This window comes from Glycine max, chromosome 14 (genome assembly GCF_000004515.6).
Source record: "Glycine max cultivar Williams 82 chromosome 14, Glycine_max_v4.0, whole genome shotgun sequence".
Classification (NCBI taxonomy): Eukaryota; Viridiplantae; Streptophyta; class Magnoliopsida; order Fabales; family Fabaceae; genus Glycine; species Glycine max.
Genome location: NC_038250.2, coordinates 6,259,469 through 6,283,921, shown reverse-complemented (window position 1 = coordinate 6,283,921; position 24,453 = coordinate 6,259,469). Strand labels below are relative to the sequence as shown.

At 33.0% G+C, this 24,453-nt stretch overlaps 2 protein-coding genes across 2 annotated transcripts; both read right to left on the bottom strand.

Annotated features, from left to right (window-relative positions):
- Window positions 1–1,396: 1,396 nt before the first annotated feature.
- On the bottom strand, window positions 1,397–3,808 carry LOC100806185 (uncharacterized membrane protein At1g75140). The gene has a single exon (XM_006595877.3). The coding sequence runs from the start codon at window positions 3,509–3,511 to the stop codon at window positions 1,559–1,561; it is 1,953 nt and encodes a 650-aa protein (XP_006595940.1). The 5' UTR covers window positions 3,512–3,808; the 3' UTR covers window positions 1,397–1,558.
- A 10,835-nt stretch (window positions 3,809–14,643) lies between these two features.
- Window positions 14,644–17,188, bottom strand: LOC100802815 (outer envelope pore protein 24, chloroplastic). Its single transcript, XM_003544370.5, has 3 exons — window positions 16,914–17,188; window positions 16,455–16,817; window positions 14,644–14,968 (listed from the first exon to the last, which is right to left on the bottom strand). The coding sequence occupies exons 1-3, from the start codon at window positions 17,112–17,114 to the stop codon at window positions 14,888–14,890; spliced, it is 645 nt and encodes a 214-aa protein (XP_003544418.1). The 5' UTR covers window positions 17,115–17,188; the 3' UTR covers window positions 14,644–14,887.
- Window positions 17,189–24,453: the final 7,265 nt, after the last annotated feature.

Sequence of the window (24,453 nt, the reverse complement as noted above, 5' to 3'; positions counted from 1 at the left end):
GATAATCACCACAAAATTTATTATGTTATATGTACATTAAATATAAATTAAAATTTTTAGTGTTATATATAGCAATATTTTTTTTATATTAGCTCAATTAATTTGAATATTCTATTAATAATAGAGGAGGGTACAAGTTTTAATTTTAAATTGAACATTTTAATCCTTCTACTGTGTTGGTAGGTGCTCAAAACAAAAATACGGGTGGTCCTAAAAATTCTCTAACTTGTTATGTGGGTTGTGCCGTAAGTCCAATCCAAAAACACTAAACATTAATCCTTATTATTTTCTCAAAGTAAAAATGGTTACAAAGAGTTCTTCGTAATTGGAAAGCATTACCAAGAAATGTGTAACTACATAATGAAAAATATCTAGTGGCATTTATTAGTAGAAGTCAATCTTTCCTGAAACTGAAAGACCATGGTAACGAGATACATAAGAATATGATCATCTCAGTTATAAACATCACACACTTCCCTCTGTCCTAATTGGGCGATTTTCTGAACTTTGGGCAGCTTTAGGTACACAGTGCTATGCATGAAGTGATAACCTCCTTAGTCCCTAATTAATATATAGACGGATATATCTTTTCTAAAGTGATGAAAGTATATTTTAGAAGATAAAATATATAATCAGGATATGAGTTATTGGAAATCTTTTAATGCTGTCTTTGATATCTACGAAAAAAAAGGGATAAAATATATAAATATTAATTAAAAAACCAACTTAGGGTGGATGACTCCTTTATATTTGAATCCATCGAAATAAAACAAAAACATTAGTGTGATAAATTCTCAAAGTGCCACTTAAAGTTTGTAGAGGAATATTCACATCCCCATGGGCAGAGAGGCATATGCTTTCAAGTTTTAACAGCTGCATAAATTCTCTATCTATTTTATTAACACTCTTTTCGTCAATATTTTGGAGCAACATAAATTCTCTATCTTTCTTTTAAGATTCTCACGCTTTTTTGCCATCAAGAATACTTATAATATTTTCCCTTAGAAGTTCATGAAGCACACAACTAGACATCACATATTTTAGGTTCCATTGCTTCAACAAGTATTACTGTCAATACTTCTTTCCTACTATTTTTTATTTTCCAGATACTTAGGTGCTTATCTGAAAATCTCTCCCAACATTATTTTTTCACACATTAATTCTTAGATCAAACTCAGACTACATGTATAAAGATTCTGAAACTCTTCCACTCCAACTAACCCATTTAGACACAAATTTAGCCAAGCGAACTTTACATATCCAAAGTTAATACTTTATACAGCTTGAATGTGGTAAAATCCTATCTTAAACCAGTCCTTGCGACATTATATTTCTCATATATGGACTTAACAAAAGGAAAACTTGAAGGACAACAAAAATATATGGGAGAAGAAAAGACTTAGAAGTTTCTCATTATAATTTATTTCTCTCTTGTGTGCAACAACTTGAAAGCTAGAAGACTGCGAGACCAGATAGCAAAGTGATGCATAAGATTAAAAGCTAAGGAAATCTGAAACTAGTTAGAGAAAAGCCCATAACATGCAATTAACTCTGCCACTCAACTGTGGTCATTTACAACTTGATTGCCTACAAACATACCATCTCTTCTTTTAGGAAAACCTGGAGGGTCCATGGTGGAGGCCCTAAATTTCAGCTCCGAGGCTGCACGAAAATCTGGATCAACTGAAGCTGGCCTAGCATTGTGATCTGCAGACGCACCACCAAGCCTATAGGAAGTTGCAGCCCCACCGGGATACCTTGAAGGAGAGCCATACCTTCTCGGTGGAGCTCTGAGATTTCCACCTCTAAGATCCATAACTTCAGAACTTCTCGAAGAAGAGTCTGCAAAAGATCTGTCTCCAGAGCCAGATGCCAATGGCGCACTGGTGGTAGCTGACGTGGAACTAAATGGATCATCTGGTCCCCATGATGTAAGTGCTTCCTTCTTCTTGGCGAAAAAGTGCCAAGCCCCAAATAGGAAAAGTATGAAGAACAACACAGGACTAGTCCATAGCATGGTATTGAATTCCCCTTTGAAGATAGGTAGATTAGAATGATACATTCCAACATACCCACCTCCAAGACCAACAATAACAAGCTTTTCGCGGTCACTAGCTATCAAGGGTGTCACTCTTGTTTCCGCATCCAAGCTTGGGGTTGGATTATTCAAGAAGGATGATCTAAGCTCATCAAGACCTGAGGAGAAAACAGGTCGAGGCACACCAACTCTCACATAATGCGGAGATGAAACATTGTACACGAAAACCTTCTCCGGGTTAACAATCAGCAAATACCCCTTAATTGCCTGCAGAGCAAGAGGCTCATCCACATCAAACTTTTTCTTGTATCTAACCCTGCATTTGAAGTTCATCACATCTCCAAGCAACAAGACATAAATCAGATCCCCGTCTGAGGTAAACCCATAAGCCTTGGAACGCTCCGTGGCATCAAAAACATAAGTTCGAGCAACAGAGTGGTTCAAGCCTTCACATTCAGATTCCCTGATTTTCATGCCCCTTAAATCCAATGAACCTGCCCCAGTTTCTGTCAAGAACATAAGCCGTTGCTTCAAAAAAACTAGCGGCCTACTAGAGGGCGTGGCAGAGCCATGTAACGAACCATTCTCCTTAAAAACCCTGATCTTCCCACTTGTATCAGCTGACAGAATGTACTTCATCCTCCCTACATAATGAACTTCCAAGAGAGTCACCGGCAACCCATCTTCCCAGTTTTCAGGTGACAGAAACTTACCAACATTCTCCATGAAAACAGAACTATAATCCTCTCCACTAGACCCTCCCTCCCAAATTCTATGCATCAAGATTTCCCCATTTTGATGACCAGTTACCACAAAACTCTCATTCTTATAAACCGAAGTATACGAAACCATTGCTGTAATAGGGGACTCCAATGAGGTATCAAACTCAACCAACACATCCCCATTCCTCGTGAACACATACACTCTTCCCCTCTCATCACTAACCGCCACATACTTACTCAGCCCCTCGTGGTCCCTAAAAGGCAAAACATTTATACAAGTGGCCTCAGAATCCAACTTCAAAGCAGATGCAAACTGGAACCTCTCTGACCAAAAAGGTGTGTACTTTGTCACAGACGTTCCCCTAGCTCTCTCCCCATCTCGGATTTTCCCCTCAAATTCACCATCTTCAACTCCTTTACTACTTGATCTTGCATCTTCATCATCATCACCAATTTTTTTTTGAGTAAACCTACCCTTTTCTTTTGGAGGGTCAGGTAGCTTTGATTCCAATCTTGTAACTAAATCACTAAGGTTTCTCACTAACTCCTCAAGCCTATCCAACAAAACTTGCTGATTCAAATGATTAGCTATTTGGGGTTTTTCAGGATCATGTTCCTGGCATGAATCGTGGTCCAGCTTGGATTGTATAGAACATGATTCGGGGTCTAATGGGGAACTGGAAATATGAAGAGAAGAGAAAAAGAAGAGTAAAGAGAAGATAAAAAACTTGCCTTTATGCGACCACGCCATTGAATTCGAAGAAGAAAATTGGAGGGTGTGTCGAAGTTGATGGATCTGGCAATAGAAAATTTAGCAGAAATCTATGTAAGATTTGGGACAGGGTATTGACTTGGGTTGAATTAGGGCAAGCATGTGGATTAAGTAACAGAAGTGGACACAAAACCAGGTTGAGATCACTTCAGTTGTACTGTAACTAAGGATATATGAACTGGTCAGATTGCTTTGTTTGAGCTATATGTACATCAGATAATCCTTTGGATATTGACTAATTGAGGTTCTACACACTTGTTCCTGGGGAAATTTATAATCCCACATTTTTTTAAGGTAAGAATTTATAATTTGTTTAACATAAATCTTTATAATGATTTGTACTTTTTAATATAAAAAGGAAAATATTATCCTGCTTTCTTATACACGGGCCTTACTTTTCCCACTTTTTTTTTTAATCATGTAAGCATATAAAAACTATATACATTGTGAATATTTTTACAATTTTAATGTGTATATTTTTAATATCGAAAAAAAGTGTATACTTTTACAACTGATCATCTTTATAAACACGGACTATTTATTTATTTTCTGATTATGGGATTGGAAAATTTATTCTCACATTTATTATAAGATAATAAAATAATTATTATAAGATATATCACACATTCTTTTAAAATATTTGTGAATAACATTTCTATGTCATAGGAAATATATTCTCACAATTAGAAAAATAGTTGGTGAAATAAACTTTTCATAAAATTTATTTAAGCCTCATCCACTTTTTAAAAAGCTTTTACATAAAAAATCCATTTTTTTTATAAAGCCCAACTTTCATACACCAGTGAATTATAGGACACATTATCGGTTGTAAAAATATACACATTAGAGAATTTTTAATTTAGTCTAATGTTTTTTTTATATTTTAATTAATTAAATTATTTTTTAATTTTATCTTACGTGAATATATTAGGTATGTGATTTAATTGGATCAAAATAAAATAAATAAAGCATGCAAAATTGAAAAATTGATCAAAATTACAAAAAATTTAAATAAAAAACTAAAATTGCCATAGAAAAAAAAACCAAAATTATAGGAATTAAAGCTTATATTTAAGCTTAATATCTGGAAAGTGTTCAGCCTAAATCTAGTAAGTATAGTACTAAGTATCAAAGCACATACAGTCAAAAGCTTCTTTAGATTTGCTGCCAGTACCATTTCCTTATCTTTCAGAGAAGATATCAGCATATTCAACTATTTATATCTATTTTTACTTGCTTTTGATGTCTTGGATGTTGAAGCTTCCACCTATGTACAACAAGTCTGATGTTACGGGATGAATTTGTAAATCATCCATCATCACGTAAGTTTTTTCACCATATTTCTTCTTTGGAAAGAAATTACCCTCCACATGGGCAGAGTATTTCATAACTCTAAGAGGTGACAGTAAGGACATACAATTCTCTTGGCAAGAGCCACATACCTGACATCATATTTTCTTTATGTTTCTTACATTTTAAATATTAAATCATTTTTTGATGGTACGATAAATGAATAAATTAGAATTAAAATTCATTAGAATAAATAAATAAATATATGTAAAATTGAATATTGAATTAAAATAATTTATTTTAAAAAATTAAAAGATTAAATGTCTGTATTTTAAAATGAAAGAAATGAAAGGAAAGTTATATTTTAACCTAAATATAATATAGTACATGCACATTGATGCCTACACCTTTTCCCCATTTAGGCATATCCTTGAAGTGGTGTCATATAAGCATCTAATTTAAGATGACAATGGATAGGGTATTATACTATTCATTCCTATACTCAATTAAAAAAGAAAATCATACCCGTCCCATACTTGGGCAAATAGTAACTTTAATCTCATTCTCTATCAGCAAAACAACAGCGCACTTCATCATAGTTGGCCCAAAACCAGAATAGAAGTTCCAGCTCTAGAATAGTTGTGTATTGTATGATTTGTGAGCTGTATTTTGACCGCAGCTGACACCCATATGCTTTTTTTTTTTGCCATTTTTGTCCCCTAGATTCGATCCTATCCATTCTGTGTAATATTTCAGGCTATATATTCCTCTGCATAACCAATGGTTAATTAATGAAAAAGTGGTCCTTCACTCAACAATTGTCTTAGCTTTTGTCCCTTCCTTTCTTACTTTTTATTTCATGTCATGGAGCTCTACAATACTGTGTAGCGCCTAACATGGTTGACAATTGAGTCAATAACCAAGACCCTACTCAAAAATCCATCGAGTCCTTATTATGTACATCCAAATAAGAGTCCTACCTCAGTCATTGTTACTCCTGCACTGAGTGGTAACAACTACCACTCCTGGTCACGCTCAGTTAGGATGGCTCTCATATCAAAGGACAAATGGCCTTTCTCACCAGATCTATTCCTACTCCAGCTCCCACAAATCCCTTGTACTTTGTAATACACTCACTATGTCTTGGCTTTTGAATTCATTGTCTCAGTTAATATCACAAAGTGTTTTATACTTTGATCGTGCTATTAATATATGGAACGATTTTCCCAAGGAGATTTGCTTCGTATTGTAGAACTTCAAGAGGAAGTTTATGGACTCAAGCAAGGATCACACACTGTAACAGATTACTACACAAAGCTAAAGTCAATTTGGGAGGAACTCGACAATTACCGTCCCATGATTCCATGCATGCACCTGCTCAGCCAAAGTCTACCACGACCAGGATTTCATTATTCGCTTCCTTAAAGGACTTGCTGAGCATTTTTCTGTTTCTCATGGAACCACTGCCTTCAACCAATAGAGTCTTCTCTATGGTCATTCAATATGAAAGGCAACAACTACCAGGACAAGCTATTGTGGAGGAGCAAAATAGCTTTGCCAATGCTGCTGAGAAACGTCACTTTTCTAACAAAGGACAAGGAGTTTCTTATGATGGTGCTAAGGGAAATCCCACTCACAAAAGTGGAAATCAAGGCTCAAACAAAGAGTGGACACACAAGTCACACTGTGGGCGTTTGTTACAGCAAGCACGGACAACCTCCTAGGCATCCTCGCTATCCCGAAAGGCCAGGATACCATAATCATGCATCCAGTGGAGCTGCTGCCAACAACATCACTGCAAATGCAGTCCATGAAGCAACAAAAAACAATGGAAATGAGGAAGATTCATTTGGACTAAGTTTGAATGTCGCACCAGCATAATATCAACGTTTTATTGCTCTTCTCCAACAAACTGGTAACTTTAACGGGCCAAGCTCAGATGGCAACTCTCAGCCAAGTCATGTCAATCTTTCCCATGTCCCACGTAATGGGCCTTCAGGCCCAAGTATTGGTAACAATCATGTTTTAAATGTCTCCGCTTATTCCACACAATTATCAAGCACTGCCCCATGGATAATAGATTCGGGGCCACAGATCATATTGCATCTTCCTTGGATTACTTTTAAGTCTATTTTAAAATAAAACCTATACACATTGGTCTTCCTAATGGTCCTTGATTACATCACATTTGTTATCCATGATGTTCTCTATGTGCCTGAGTTTAATTTTAACCTCATATCCATTTCAAAATTAATTTTCACTCTTCCATACTCAATAACTTTTTCAATGTTTGCAATATTCAGGGAATGAGCTCCTTGAAGATATTGGCTTGCCTAAATTGTAGAGGGTCTTTATCACCTCACCATCAGCAGACATAACACAGTTACTCCAACTAGACCATCTTACATGAACAACATCACCACAACTCCAGTCACCAATTCCAACATTTGGCATTTTAGATTAGGGCATTTGTATGAAAATTGTTTAAATGTTTTGCATCAACAATTCCCCTATGTTCCAAAGTTTATCAATGAAACATGTGATGTTTGTCATTTGGCTAATCAACGAAAGCTACCATATTCTCAGTAGAGCTTCTAGGATTTTTGAACTAGTACATATGGACATATGGGGACCCTTGTCCAAAGTCTCAATACACTGTCACAACAATATTTTCTAACTATCCTTGACAATTATAGTGGTTCTACTTGGATCGTGTTACTAAAATCAAAAGGAGAAGTCCAATCACATGTACAAAATTTTGTCCATTTGATTGAAAATCAATTTGAAATTAGTGTCAAAATTATTCGTTTCAGCCTGAATTTTTCTTAAAAGATTTTCTTTTTTTGCTTCAAAGCGAATTTTGCATCAAACAAGTTGCATTGCTACCCCTAACAAAATGGGAGAGTTGAGAGGAAGTATCAAAATATTCTCAATGTAGCAAGAGCACTCATGTTTCAATCACACATCTGATGTCGAAGCAATCTCCAGTTCACCATCCAATCATCCTCAAAGTGTTTATATCCGCTTCACTTAGTTCTCACCTACTCTTGTATTTCACCATCCCATCATCAATACCTCATGTTGTTGACATCTGAGATTGAACCGAAAAGTTACCATGAAGCTCTTCTCCAATATAAATGTTGGTGAGAAGCAATGAAGATTGAGATAGAGGCCCTGGCTATGAATCAAACCTGGGAGATTATTGAAACTACTCCAAGTGCTCGACCAATTGGCTGCAAATGGGTTTACAATCAAGCATCACCTCGATGCATGGTAGTGTAGAAGCCTACTAGGCACGCGTTTGTCGCCAAGGGATTCGTTCAGATTGAGGGGTAGAATGCTTCGAAACATTTTCTCCGGTGTTCAAAATTGCAACAATTAGAATTGTTTTGGCTTTGGCTTCCATTAATCGATGGCAACTTAAACAGTTAGATGTTAGTAATTCTTTTCTCCATGGGGACCTCATGGAAGAAGTTTTATGGCTCTTCCCCATGGAGTCAATGGATCATAGTCTCAATGTTGCAAACTGCTTAAATCCTTGTATGGATTGAAGCAAGCTAATCGAACATCGTATAAGAAACTATCACTTCTTCTTGTATCATGTGGATACTGTCAAGCACATGTTGATCATAGTCTTATAATCAAGAAAGAATAGTCCAATTTTACTGCAATCATTTTTTATGTTGTTGACATTGTTCTGACTGAAAAAAATTATGTTATAGATGATTAACATCAAACAAATTCTTCTTTCTCATTTTCGAATTAAAGACCCTTGGTGTTCTGGAATTTTCTTGGTATGAAAGTGGTTGATGTGGAGGGATATCTTTGTGATGCTATATTTGAATATGGTTTGTTGGGATCAAAACCAGTTTCTACACTTGTAGATAGTTTTCAAAATGTTGTTTGGTGGTCGTCTAGTCTATTTCACCAACACCCACTGATGCTTTTGCAACACAACAGTTAAGTGTTCATTTATTTCTTGAGACAACTCAAGTTCACTCACCCTCCGGTTACTACTACTTGTACACTATACTAACCTCAACCATGTGTAAGTTGCAAGTTGCAGTGGATTACATATCTCCTCAAAGACCTTCATGTCTCTTGTTCTTGATCAGTGTTATATTGTGACACAACTAAAGCTGTCTTCCATGGAACCAAACACTTAGACATTGATTGTCATATTGTTCATCAAGGATTGATGCGACTTCTCCGAGTGTCATCCTCAAATCAGCTTGCAAGGGATATCAGAAAAACATATCACACAGACATTCAATTGGCCAAGACCAGAATAGAAGTTACAGAAGGCTCTAGAACAGTAATAATTTGTAGTTTTTTTAATTAATTTATCGAAGTAAAGTGTTGGTGACGGGAGACGTATGGGTATACACTTGTACAAGAATCAAAGGAAATAAAAAATAAGAAAGAAAGCCACAAAAACTAGAACAATTGTTGAATGAAGGACCACTTTTTCATTCATTAGTCACTGGGTGTGCAGAGGAATATATAGCCTGAAATATTACACATAATGGTTAGGATCGAATCTAGGGGACAAAAATGGCAAAAAAAAAATGCGCATGAGTGCCTGCAATAAGGGTCAAAATACAGCTCACAAATTATACAACACACTAAAATTATTCTTAAATCATCAAAACATAATTTAAAAAACATCCAAAAAAATAACCTGAAGTTTTTTATATACTAAATTTTGTATACATATGGGTGCATTTATACTTTGATATAGCTTATATTAAATTTTGTATACATATGTGTTGAAGTTTTATATACTAAATTTTATATACTATATCTTAGATAAGTAGTTGTGTTATATACTAATAAAATAGGTGTGGGGAAGACAGTGGAAACTAACCCGCCTCCCATAAGCAAACATTTATTTTACCTATTTACAGATATTTTTGCATGTACTCATAGATAGAATCTGGGTACAACTTGTGATCCTTAATCTTGATGGACAACAATTATTTAATGCTCTTGATATGACATTAACGGCTGAGAATTGAATCTCATATGTGACAAAAATTATAAATCTATAGCTCATGTAGATTCATAGGGCTATTTCAAATTATATTTGCATTAACCCATAGGATATTAATGAGAAAACAACTCAACAACAAGAAATAGGAATTTCATGTGATTCATATTCTTGAGACGTTTAATGAAAATTGCATGACTTTACTTAGTTATTTGGGTTTATCAATATAGGAAAACATGAGTAGGAAAACATGACAACATTTGGATAAGAGTGATTTCTCAACTACAAGGACATAAAAGAAGCACCAAAACAAAAATGAAGTCCAAAAGTGCGCAAGGAAGAATAGTCAAGTTGGCGTCCAATGGAGATAAATTGACACCCACTTTAAACCAACTTTAAGTTTTTGCATAGACCAACATTGACTAGTAAAGCCATAACAGGATAGCCACTTGAAAATAGGCAAGTTAGTCTATTCATGAACTGTTAGTCCAATGTTATACTTGTCATTGTCCAATGTCCACTTCATCAATAAGAGCCGCAAAAAAGAAGCAGTTGTCATATTTTAAACTTTTTTTTGGTAAATAATTTTTGTATACATAAACTTAACTTTAAAATCTAGGTATCATCCATTGTGACATAGTTTCACTATTATGATATTGCCATACTTGCAACTTTACAACAGTTTTTTGCAATTCATTATCTTTCTTTGTTAGATTATTCATTTTAGGCTTTTAAAGTCCACCTATTTTGTCAAATCTATAATTTGATTCTCCTATTTCAAAATACAAAACTTTGATCTCATGATTTAAAAAAACTAACAATTTTAATATGATCCTAAATTTTGCTTAAATTTATTTTTTACTTATTACATTTTAATTAATTAAATCATTTCTTGACGGTATCTTAAATAAATATGTTAGATTTAAGATTTAATTAGATTAAAATAAAAGAAATAAAACATAAATAAGATTAAGGATTTGATTAAAATTGTAGATTTTTCAAAGTATAAAAACCAAATATTAGAATAAAGTGACAAAAATTACGAATTTAGTAAAATAGATTGAAGAAAATTATGTTTAAACGTTAATTCTGTTACACGTCTCTTTTTTTTTTTTCCTCTCTTTTTGAAAATTTTAAGAATTAGTTAAAAAAATTGTGCTATTAGCACTTATCTTTTCAATATCAATCAATGCAAAAATTACAAACATGATAATGCGTTTATTTTAACTTTTCTGAAGTAAGAAAAAAAGGGTATAAAGTACTTTTAAATTGTTCTGTAAACTAAAGTCATTATATATATATATATATATATATATATATATATATATATATATATATATATATATATATATTCAAAGGCAAAATATGCCCAATGATATAAAAACTTAACACAGTAAATTAACCTATCGAGCTGTTAAATCACCAAATTGGATGTAAAGCTACGTCTCAAAGTTCCATGTAGTCGCAGCACTAAGTGTGGGAGCTTTCAATTTGTCAACCAATTCAACGGATGTTGCAATATGGAATATAAAGTTAAAAAGTTAGACAATTTGAGAATTTGTTTGAGAAACAAAAGAGATACAACATGTGTTTCATACGTATGTAAAAAAATATAATTTTACATTGTTGTTCAATTATAAATTATTATTTTAGTTACTTTAAAAAATTATTTTAAAAACTAATAAACTTATCCTATATAATAATTAAGTTGTAATTTAATGATTATATTAAATATTTTACACTTTGGTGCATAAACTTTTTTTTCTCAAAATACACACCACTCTGAACCAACATAAATAAACCACATGCAAAATTGTTACAAAGTCCCGCGTGTTCTCAGCCATGTCATAGGTAGGTTCAAACGTTGTCAGCTCCTCGTGAACATAAGTGCATGTACTTCAACTTGCAGATTTTTGAGTCAAACGCGTAATAATTAACTGAAACCTTGTTTGCAGGGTCCAACTCCGGATTGGCTTATTTATTGTGTCGTGTGTTGTTTCATTAAAATAATAATACATAATAATTATTAATATTTAATGGTAATATGATGATATTTAATTTTAAAAATCATAAAAATCATATTTTAATGGCACAGCAGAACCCTAAAGAAACCAAATCCATCCAACTCAAAGGTTCCCTCCAAAACGGTCGTATTATACTTAATTTTAAAAATCATAAAAATCATATTTTAAAGGTTCCCATCGCAACCGTGTTCATAAACTTAAACCGCAAGTCCTACACGCATGTATATTTGGATAAGGCATAAGAAATAATTTTATCTCATAAAATTATGGTGACACCGTAAAATAGTAGAAATAACTTTTCTTATTTTACGTTCACCATGAAAAATAATTGATTATTTTCTACCATTAATCTAATCCAAATACACTAGCAACAAATTGAAACTGTTTCATAACAATGTTTAATTTGTTTAGATAAATTTTTCTATTAGTAACTATATGATAAAATAATTTAAGTTGTTCTTTTAAAGTAAAATCAATTTATGTATATACTTTTTATAAAAATCTCTTACTTATCTTTTGTAAGAGCTGAAGTATTTCTAGAAATTAATTGATAGTAATTTCTCCATAGTATTAACCTCCAGGTATTCCTAGATGTATTGAGACTGGTTTTAAAGAATTCATATTTCTCAATAAAAGTTCTCATGTACACAAATTTAAAGATTGAATTCTTACTGTAGATATAAAATAATCTGTCAAGTCATGTTGATAACTTATTAATTTAATTGTATATTTTATTAGTCAATTATCATTATTTCATCACCCAAGTTTTTTTATTTATGGCATTTTATCATGCTTCCTAATTTTTCATATTTTACTGATTTGTTAAATGTGAAACGAAATGTTAACATATATATCCTTAAAAAACGAAGCCCTTTTGTTATAAATATAGTAGTAAAATAAAAAAAGTTAAATAATAAAATGCATAAAAATTACAAAACATAATTGTAAAATGCGCATGCAGAGAAAAAGGAGTCGATGAAAATAAAAGTAAAAATTAGGATGATAAAATGTGTGAAAATTAAAAAAACTTAAAACATACCTTTTCGAGACTTATGTAGTCCATGATGAAGGAGTCGGGTTTCTGGACAACGAGAGTTAACCGTTTAGCCTGGGACTGTTTTTGAAAGTGGCTTCCGTTATGGAAACCTTGAGCTTAACGTCGCTGGTGTTGACGGCGAGAGTGGCAGCAGCACCGGCGTTTTTTCCGATGTCGTAGCTGCCTTTCAAAGTAGCCTTCATGCTAAACAATGGAACGGAAACGGATGCATAAGCCAAGAGTAGAGAGAAAGAACTACAAAAGCGGAATAAATCTAGCTAAGTTATATTCACGCACCCTTTTTCTTTTTCCATCTTTTTCTCTTCCATTATTTTGCCCCTTATCTCTCTCTCTCTTTTTTTTTTTTTTTTTTCCTTTCATTATATCACGTCTTTTACTTTTTCTTTCTTTCTTTTCTTTTCTCCGACATGCATTTGTAATTGACACTTGACATTGGTGATAAAAGTAACTAGCCCAGCTGTACATGTGTCTCACCATGCATATTTGCATGGTTTTGTGTTAAGCACCGTAATATGGTTCGTGATAATTGTTGCATTTTAAGCTCATACATGGAAGCTGAAGCTGAATTTGAAAAAGTCTTGGGAGGAGTGTGTGAAACCTACCATGATGAGTTATATACAATAAAATTCTCGAAATTATTCTGTTGCCATTTAGAGGTACATATGGATTTTTGTAATTTTTCAAATATTTAATTTATTGAGTTACCCAAATATATAAATAGAGGAGGCTGTAATATAAAAATCCTTCATTCCATTGAAACTCCGCATTCCTCACTTAGAAATTCTCTCTTATACACAGTGGCTAATATTTGTGGTTTTGGTCTATTTTTCGCCTTTTTCAGCTTGATAAATCAAAGTTGTATAGATTTGACTACTGATGCAATAGTGTTGTTGCTCCGGATCTTGGCTTAGGCTAAGATCCGTATAGAGCTAATGTTCCAAACCCCCTTCATGAAGATGATAAAGACAATACTCTCAACATAAAGGTTCTCTCCACAGCTCTCGGAGAATGTTCTTATCTTCTTATCAAATACTCAACCACGCAGTGATTTAATAAAGGACAGACTAGAAGCTCCCTTATATATACATGATAGCACCAACACCAAAAATCTCTCACCTCTAGACGCAAACTTCAATTGAGAGTGTCAAAGTCCTTACAAGAGACCTAAATCAAAAAAGTCTACCTAAGGTACATTCAGTTGAGTAGAATGAAATAGAAAGAAATATAATTGAGATGAAAATTTTGAATTAAAATAAAATATAAAAGTATATGCCCGATACCAAATTTTGAAAATTTTCACTCATTTCTTAACTACCTTTCACACAACCGAACACTACCTAAGATTGTAATTAATTTACCTACTATGACAATCGATTTCTATTGCTATCCATGGAGTAAATTTGATATACCAGCTACCCTTGTATATAATTACAGCACATTTAAATCTGTTATAGGCAATAAAACTGCCAAACATGTTATTAGTGATACAACTCACTCTGCAGTTTTGGGTGCATAACTATAACTCAACATGCTATTAAACTTATTTATTTTGTTCTAGAGAAGCCTTTTTCAAATGCTAACATACAAGTTGAAAATGCAAAACAAAGTGATCCAAATAAGTTGTACACTTCAAACTTACAATGAAACAATACAGCTCCAAATAGAACAAGATATCCTTCAAAATTCAAACCATTCTCGAGTGCATGCATGGAAAAAGATCAAACAGAAAAGCTATATAGAATAACCTTTGTGAGAATAATTGAGCACATTTTATAGGCAAGCAATTACAGGTTTTTGTAATGTGAATATGAAATAGTTTAAAATCAAACGGGAAGTTGTTGGTGGACAATTAATGCCAGAGTTGCTCATAACATGATCAAAACACTTCCAAGAATATAATATTCAAAGGCAAAAATATGCCCAATGGTGACCAAAAAGCCTTCAAAACTTGACAGTAAACCTATCAAGCAATTGAACAATATATTGGAACCAATCTACATCTCAAAATTCCATGTGGTCTCAGCAACAAGTTTGGGAGCTTTAAATTCCTCGGCCAAGTTAACAGATGCTACAATCTGGAAGATAAACCTTAAAGTTAGACAATTTCTGAGAAACAAAAAGATGATAATCAGGAACAACTTAATATAATGGGGAGGGGGAGTCAACCAAATTTCATGCAGAAAAAAATTATAGCAGAATCCTCAAAAGTGAAACCTCCATGGATTAAGTTACTAATAGAAAAACAGACAAGGCATCTACAACTACAAGTCAAAATGAACAAGTTCTAACTTCTAACATTTATCCAAGTCTGTAAAATATATTTTGAAGATACAGAGAGAAAGACCACAGCACTGACAAGTAACTCGTTGTATGCCCCACATATGTAACTGATTAAGGTTAACGATTGTAAGGAATAATGATGCAAGGGAAAAATCAAGACTACCAATGAAGCATTAGTAACTTTGTCATAAGATCAAATGAGAATGAAAATAGATATCAGTACCCATTGCAACCCTTTAACAAATTCTTATCCATTTAGGATTCTAGATATATGATATGAGCCTTACATAAATAATCCAATACATCCTTTCCTTAGATTCTTAGCACCCAAGAAAGGTGAAATCATTTTCCAAACCCCCCTTGTCCCATCTTCAGGAAGCAATTTGCACCTCCTCCCACATAACCAACTTCACAAAACCTACTAGCTTCATATTTTCAAACAAAACTCCTTCCCACGATGAATGACTACATTCTCACTCTAACAGTCTTTATTCATATGCTGACTCATCAGTCAACTCAGAACCCTTCCCTTGGTAAATGAATGCTTGAAGTTTCTACTATTAAAAATCAACTATGAATGAACCCTCTAGCAAAATATAAAGCAACCAATTTTCTAACTCTAAGCATATAGGAAGATTGGTTCCACCAATGTCCAAAATTTCAAGCGTTTGTGGGAAGAGATTAAATATACACAACACACTAACAAGCAAAATGTGTCATCCAAAATCAACTCAAGCAAAACACAAAAACATGAAGAAAAAAATAATAACAATCTTAGATTTTGGATTTAGGACTAACTTAATCTCAAAAGCTAGCTCATGAAGTGAGGGAGTTGCCCCTACTTATACACATTATTTCATCCACACCACTAGTTAATTTGAGATCACCAACACACCTAACTAGACATTTGTAGGTGATCTAATAACAGTCTGATTATGGGTGGCCTGATTGGCTTACAAACAACCATTAAGGTAGACTCTGATAACATATTAGAATTAGGAATTGGACCTAACTCAACTCCCAAAGTTACCTCATGAGATGAACGCATCCTGCTTAAATAGACTATTCTGACTATATCACTAGTCAATATAGGATCTCCACCGCAATTCTATAAACTCTACCAAACAAGCTAAACTTAAACATCAAAATTATCACACAAATGTATAAACCCTACCACCATACAGGTTAAACTTAAACATCAAAATCCTCACAAAAGAAAACGCAAGTCAATCAGCCACAACTAGCATCAAAATATTGACATTCATTAGTAAACTCATTCACCTTGAAGCCAGCAGTGTGTTTGGGATTCCGCGACCACTCAACTCCCAGAACCCTGCTGGATGTCTGGTAGGAGGCCCTCAACGTGTCGTCGCCGCCGTAGACCCTCCGCGAGACGGCGAAGTCCCACGTGTTCTTGGCCACGTCATAGGCGGGCTCAAACGTGGTCAACCCCTTGTGCACATAGGTGTACTTAAGCTTGCAGTTCCCTGAGTCGAGCGCGTAATTGGCAGAAACCTTGTTCGCAGAATCATACACAAAGGTTCCATCCAAGACAGTCCTGTTGTCGCCCCTGCTGTGCGCGTAGGTCAAGTTCAACGGCCTCTCCCCAACCCTAACCGTGTTCATAAACTGAAACCGAAAGTCCTAAAAAAAAAAACAACCTCAAACAGTTTCAGAAATAATTTTTTATTTGATTTTTTTTAATCTTATAAGTAACTAGGATTTGGGAAAGTAGCGAACCTTTTTGGGAACGTTGTAGTCGACGATGAAGGAACCGGGTTTCTCGACGGCGAGGGCCAAGCCGGTGAGGCTGGGGCCGTTAATGAAAGTGGCTTCCGTTACGGAGGCTCGGAACTTGACGTCGCCGGCGTTGACGGCGATGTTGGCAAAGGCAGCGCCGTTTTTGTCGACGTCGTACTTTCCCTTCAGAGTAGCCTTCATTGTAAACAACGGATGCAGTTGCAAAGAGACAAGACAACAAGGTTGCTGCCAAAGGTCTTCAAATAGCGGAATAATAAATTACTACGCCAATGTCCACTTTTTTCTTTCTTTCTCCTGTCATTTGGGCCTCGGTACTGGGTTTGGTACTCTTAGTAATAGGCCCATTGAGAGTCAGTTTTTTTTAACGTTAGAGTCAAAGTTGGTTTTCAACCTTTTTTTTTAAAACAAATTATACTGGGACTATTAATGGAGAAATTATTTAGTATATCACCTCGACCAATCTTTAAATACTATACACAATCAAGTGTTTTCTCGTAAATTAAAAAATTTGTTTACCTTCTAACTCTTTGGCAGTATCGAAACTGGACAGAAGAATCAAGAATATCCTAATGGAGAAAGATAACAAACAAGTAACACATAAAGGTGCTCAAATTACTTGATCAAATATAGTTATTGTCTCAAATGTTTAATTGGTGCAAATGATTTGACACTCTCATTCCTTAATTAAATTCGAGAAATCAATTCTTTCTTGGAAAGAATTCATAATATTTAGGAGTATTTTATTCTTTGATGGGCAACTTAATATGAATGGAGATTAGTCAAATCAACAATTGTAGGCTGTTTATAAAAAAGTATAATTATTTTCATTAAGTTTTAGTCGATATAAAAAAATTATTTCCTTATATAGAGACTAAAACTTAAAATGTGGATAACAATAGAGATTAAGTGAATAGTGTTTTTTTCCCATTCTAATCGGGTATAAAAAAAACTCACAAAACTTGGATTTTTTTTTAAGTTAACAAATTTTGGAATAGTTTTAATATTTATTGGGTGTGACTACAGTCAACTATCTTAAAAGTGAGACACCGTGAACCACTCCTCTTTATCTGTAATAACAGATTAGAGGTCAGTTCAACTTGTTAAAAACTTGTTATACTGACTTACATTTTTTCTGTGATTAAACGTATTGACACAGACTAAAGGTAAAAAATAAATAAAAATAAATAAAAAATTATTGTTTATGGTAGAATATTTTAGTGCATGTTAAAATATAATTTCAGAAAACAAACATAGACAACAATATTAAAAAGGACACTAAAACATAATGTTCAAGTTTTATTAGTTTCATTTAAAATAAAATGGTTTATTTGGACAACTTCTGAAGGAAAAAAAATGATTAACATGTTATTACGTATTAAAAAAAAAGTGAGTAATCTACTATTACATGTAAAGATAAGTGGTCTAATTAATTACTTTTGAGATAATTGTAGAAAGTCAGACACCCACTTCTCTTGACCTGAAATAGCAAGTTACATGTCAGTTCAACTTGTTAAACACTCATTGTATTGACTTGCATTTTTCTTGTGGTTAAACATATTGACACATACTAAAGATAAAAAATAAAAATATGGAAAAAAATATAAAATTATTGTTTTATGATAGAATATTTTTAGTGCATGTTAAAATATAATTTGAAAAAACAAATATAGACAACAATATTAAGAAGGACACTAAAACATAATTCTCAAGTTTCATTTATTTTATTTAAAATAAAGTAATTCATTAGATAACTTTTGAAAAACAAAAAGTGATTAACCTGTGTTAAAAAAAGTGAGTAACATGTTATTACAGGTAAAGAGGAGTGAATCACTCCTTGCTTTTGAGATAATTCATTCATTTTCTTCATTCATAACATTAAATTTAGAAATCTTATGTAAACTTTTATTCACCCAAAAAAAAAATTGAAATCTTTCATATACAAAGAAAAATTGAACTCCTTAAGATATTACCACATTTTTTAGTGTGAAACAAATTGAGAGATATATAGATTGTCATAATTAAACCCAATTAAGTTATATTCTTTAAGGAGTGTCTGCTTTTTTATTTGTGTTTTTTATCAGCAGAAATATAAAAATAAGTATAAGAAATTTACAGTAATTTATACATATTTCTCAATCAATTAATTTAAATCCCTTAATTTTTTTTTATTGAAGTTTAGTAGACATTTCGTCAAACTCAAAGGAAAAATAAAATTCCCATTTTCTTAATGGGAACGTGTGCAACAACTTCCTAATAATTAACCACAACTTTAGTCAAATTATTTTATCTAGATTTTTAATGAAACATGTGATAAGAGAGGTATAAATCTTTACTTGTCTTTCATCTAATTCTTAAATTTAAGTATGACATCGTTAAATTTAAGGTGAACTATACACGTATTTGAATTGGTCTATTTTGAAGACATTTTCATTTTTTATTTTTTAGTTATTGAGAAAACTTTTTTTTAAGAATGAAGTTAGAGTTCTTTTTAACTAGTAGTTCTTCTTCTTCTTCTTTTTACTGTAACTAGTAGTTCTTTATTATCAGGGGAAAGAGCTTCTGAAATAGACTATTAAACTTTGTACTTGCTAATATATCTTGTGTCATTTTAAGTTGAGAAGAAGAATCTAGCTAGCTCGTTTTTAGATTGAAGAAAAGTAGACAATATTATGGATTATCTTTAACAAAAGAAAAGGGGAACTAACTATAACATGTCACGTAATATTATAATCAAGTCTTCCAAGATTTTGAAAAATACTACAAATTATAAGTTTGCAATGCAATGTACGATTACAAATGCGGAAAATCCGTAATAGTTTTTGAACTTGCCTTTGAATGGAATTATTAGATTAAGATCTGACGAGTTATATTTTATTTTAATAAATCAAACTTGTCTTTATTTAATTTAATCATATAAAATTCTTGAGTATGTAAAATGTGAATGCATGGCCGAAGGAATCCCTTTTGTCTATAATTGAATTAGTGCTAGTGTGACACTTGTCTCTCTCTTCATCTAGTTGACGAGTTTCCTGATTTCCTCTCACTTAGCCAAACCAGTAAGAGATCCTGTGACCCACTCGCTGCTGACTATTGATTGAGTGTTTTCTAAGTTTGAACATACAAAGGAAAATACAAACATTAACTGATGTTTTGAGGATATTAGTTAAGAAATTTAAATTACCCATAAAAAAAATTACTTTTCTTCTATCGGTATATTGTTTGAAGTTTGAACTAAAAATAAAATATATCCAACGGCTTGGTATTCGGTATGAAGTGGAAAATGTGATGTTTTTTAAAAGTCAAGATATTCGAGATTTGGGGGCACTTGATAATGTTGGTGTTTTATATTTTTTTATGCTGGCATTTGATGCGGCTAACTTTTGAATTTTATTGTTCAATGAGTAATCATAATATTGATTCAAACTTACTTAATTTGTAGGTCAAAACTCTAATTATCTTAATTTGATTTCATCTAGTTTTAATGTCCTTTTATGTTTGACCAATAAAGTTTAGACTAGTATCTTATGGTGACTTACATACCTTCAAAATGGCTTCCTAATTTATCCTATGCTTTATAAGAATTATGCGTAATTGACAAGTCGCTTTGTAAAGAAGGTAAAATACCACCATCATAAACGAGTAAACAATTAATTATTTATTCCTCCCATTGGAAGAAGACTTCACTCATAAATTGCTATCTTTCCTTTCTTAAAACCCAGCTCCTCAATCTTCTGAGCACTTAAATCAAACCAGGCTAATTCAGAGTCTCTTTTTCTGAAGAATATATCGCCTCTCTTCCCTGCTCCCGCAAGATAGTCAATGAATGGTAACGGCTCGACCTTGAAGAGTTTAATCCATGATTTTCACACACCAACTTCCCCCAAAATTGATGTGACAAATAGTTGTGTATATGCCATTTAGCACCATCAAGTGCCTATCAAAATATCTATAAAGAAAACTATCAGGAGTATTTTTCACGTCTGAGGGTAAGAGTGTGGGCAAAAACACCTCATTGCTCAAGTCAAATGACATCAAACATTCTTTTTTATCCCAAAAACCCATGAAACAGAACATGATAGTCATAAGACACAGACCCAACAGGACTGGGAGGAATGACCTTGAATTGTTTAGTAGCTGTGTTTCACAACACATGTCTTCCACCGAGGAGGCATTGGTAGAGACAAAAAACTCCATTAGTACTAGCAGAATTCCAAATAGTAATATACTTGACATTCACTAGAAGTGGAGAAGACCAATCTAATTTGACAATTTTCATTACAGTTGTTACAGTCATTAACAACTGTAACAGATTTTTTTATCTAAATAAATTATAATCGTAAACAATTTTTGCATTCCTTTTTCCGGTGGGTGGTGGCACCATCTTTTCAAATGGTTGAAAAATAAATAAGAGAGGAAAATCAACTATTGGGTAATGTAACTACTTGGAGTGATTTTGTTTACCGTTGCTTGATCTCTACATTGTTTTTAAACAAATGCTCATTTAGGAAAAATAAGAGATTAAAATGCTAGAAATCCATTCATCAATTACATTTTGATTATATGTTGTACAATCTTACAGCTTTATATGCTAGAACCATATATACACTCAAGCAACAAAACAATATATTATATGTTTGTTCTCTCAAGAGGGGAAAACAAGGGAATACAAGATACTAATCACAAATTACAATAACTGAATCAGAATAACCAACTACTAGTACTAGTATACCGATCTTTATATATGGTTATAGAAAACAGCGAAGTAAGACATATATATGAAAGTAAGTAACGTGAAACAACATGCAAAATTTTAATTTCCTGACAAAATCACGGATTAAGAGCGAGGAAATGAAATCAAGTGGGATCCAACGGATTTTCATCATTTTTTTCGAAAGAAACCAAATATAATATATATATATATATATAACTAAGAAAGACAAAGAGTTGATTAAACCATAAGAACTCCCATAATACTTGACCATCATCATGCACGTGAATGAACAACCCCCATGTGAAACGTGTTCCTCAGGCTCTGAAGTTGGCCCCGAAGCAGCTACCTATTCCCCAATTCTTCATCGACGACCAACTAGCTTATTCACACATGCAAAGAAGAATTAATAATGGTTAAAAATATTTTCTGTTAGTAATAAAAAAATAAATAACTGAGATCGAAAATCCCATTATAACATATATTAGCTATTTAGTAGCAGATATATACGCATGTTAACAAATATTACCTCTCCAGTAGAAATCGGCATAAGATTTGTTAAATGAAACTAGACTCTCTTTATAATAACCAGAATAATTGGATTCAAGAACGGTTTCTTCACCCTAATCTTCTACTTCCCCGGGAAGTTCCATAAAGACTCCCGTGTGTATATCCAGTGAACGCAGTGAGATCTCTTCTTAGTCCAACTCATCCAACTCTGTAAATACAAAAAAGAAAAAAAAAACATTTGACCGATGTTCCTATGACAGAGCTAGTGGCACATGTTGAATGTCGTTATCGAACTCCATTAGCTGAGTCCAGAACTGAGCCTGCTTCATCACCCAAATGCAACATGTATATGACTGCTGCCCAGCATATATACTTGAATGTTAAGAAAGAATTTCTTACACAGGAAGGTTGGCTAGAGATTTTTTTTTGTAAAAACACTAGCCTTCTTCAGTTGATAATGAGAATACTGCAATCTCATGTTTCTGGAGATGTCGATCAGCTCAATCTGAAGGAAATTATGCGGAAGCTTTAAAGAATTATTATGAGGCTATGCTACTGGAAATTGATCCCTATGATCAGGATTCACTTCATACACGGTGAGAGTTTCCTGGTTGCCCCTTGGAATAACAAAGACAATAGCAGAAGAAAAACCCTTCCAAAAATTCAAGCGCGTCGAACGTGTCATTCTGTCAAATGTGAGGATAATGTTTCTTTGTGCATTTGTGTTTAGAGGGAGCTCAGAGATCCTATATTACCATTTGTGCATTTAACCATTATCGCAATCAACGAAGGTGCGATAATGGTTCTTTGGGAGTTTTTTTCCCTCACATAACGAGACGTTTGGCGCACTGGAATTTTTTAGAGGGTTGTCTCGTCTCCCATTTTCTTCTTCAGCTATTGTCTTTGTTATTCCGAGTGGCAACCAGTAAACTCTCACTAGCAATCCTTTGGATTTAACATCCAGTTCGACAAAGAATATTGGAAATCACCATTCACCAGCAGCCTTATTCCATTCCCTGTATTTTCTGCAACATCTTGTCTATTCCGCTTTCAATTTCTGAGAATATCAAACGAGATTTCAAGATACCAAACTTTTTATGATTGGCTTGGTTCTCAAATTCTGGTTGTTAAGGAATTCCAATGGTGCATGTATTATCAGTTTTGGAATAACGATTATGAGGTTGGATGGATATTGGGAGTTGTGTAAGTACGTTGCTACAAAGGTTTATTTTTCTCATGTGGTAGTAATAGGGAATAACAGGTTACATTCCTAGAGATATTTCCTATTGATTTTGATGTTTGTATTATTAAGAAACTGGTGTTAGTAACTCTCTGTTGCCTCTTCATTTGCAATTATTTACCATGATTTTTGGGGCTAAAATCGATTTTACTTGGTATCCAAAGATGTACTTAATGTTAATATGGGAGTGTACATTTTGAAAGAGGACATCTTTTAAAAACAAATTGAAAAGAGTGTCTAAGCAATGAGGGGAGTGGAAATAGCAATAGCCCCCCCAAACAATGTTTTGTTGTCCGCCTGACCCATTCATGACGCGACTTTCCGTGTGAAGCCACCGCCAGAGTGGCAAACCATTGCCCCTATCAATCCACACACCTATAATTTACCCTATGATAATTGGCTGTGGAGTCAGCATTATTGAGTAAGATATGCTTAATTTAACTGATTCTTTTGTTTCACACTAAATTTATACCAACTTTTTTCTAACAAATACATTTATACCAACTCAATTTGAACGTAACACTGTAATTTAATCAAATATTATTGTGTATGGTAAATTGTTGATTTTATAATAATTATCTTCAAAATTATATTAATTAGTAGTTGGTAGTGTAAATTTTTTTATTAAAATTACATAAAAATTAAACTAGAAAAATTATCTTTTGTTATTAACTTTTATAAGTATTTTAAAAATTTGTATGTAGACTAATTTTTAATTAATTAACAATATAAAAATAATACATTAATAATATATCGAAATTAAAATCTTATTTTAGAAAGTTAGATTAAAAATATTTTTAATTGATTAATCATATAAAATCCTTTTACTAATATTACATGAAAAATAAACTCAAAATTATATTATTTTCAAAGTATTATACATGAACAAATTCGAAAATATGGGAGTTAAACTTAAAAAAAATATGCATGCATATAAAATGATCAAAAAAGAGTGTTATTTAGAAAGTTTGAACTTAGAAAGTGTCTACTAACAAAACTAACAAGGAATGTTTGACACTTTCTAGTTTCTATCTAATACTCTTTTTTATTAAGCTACAATT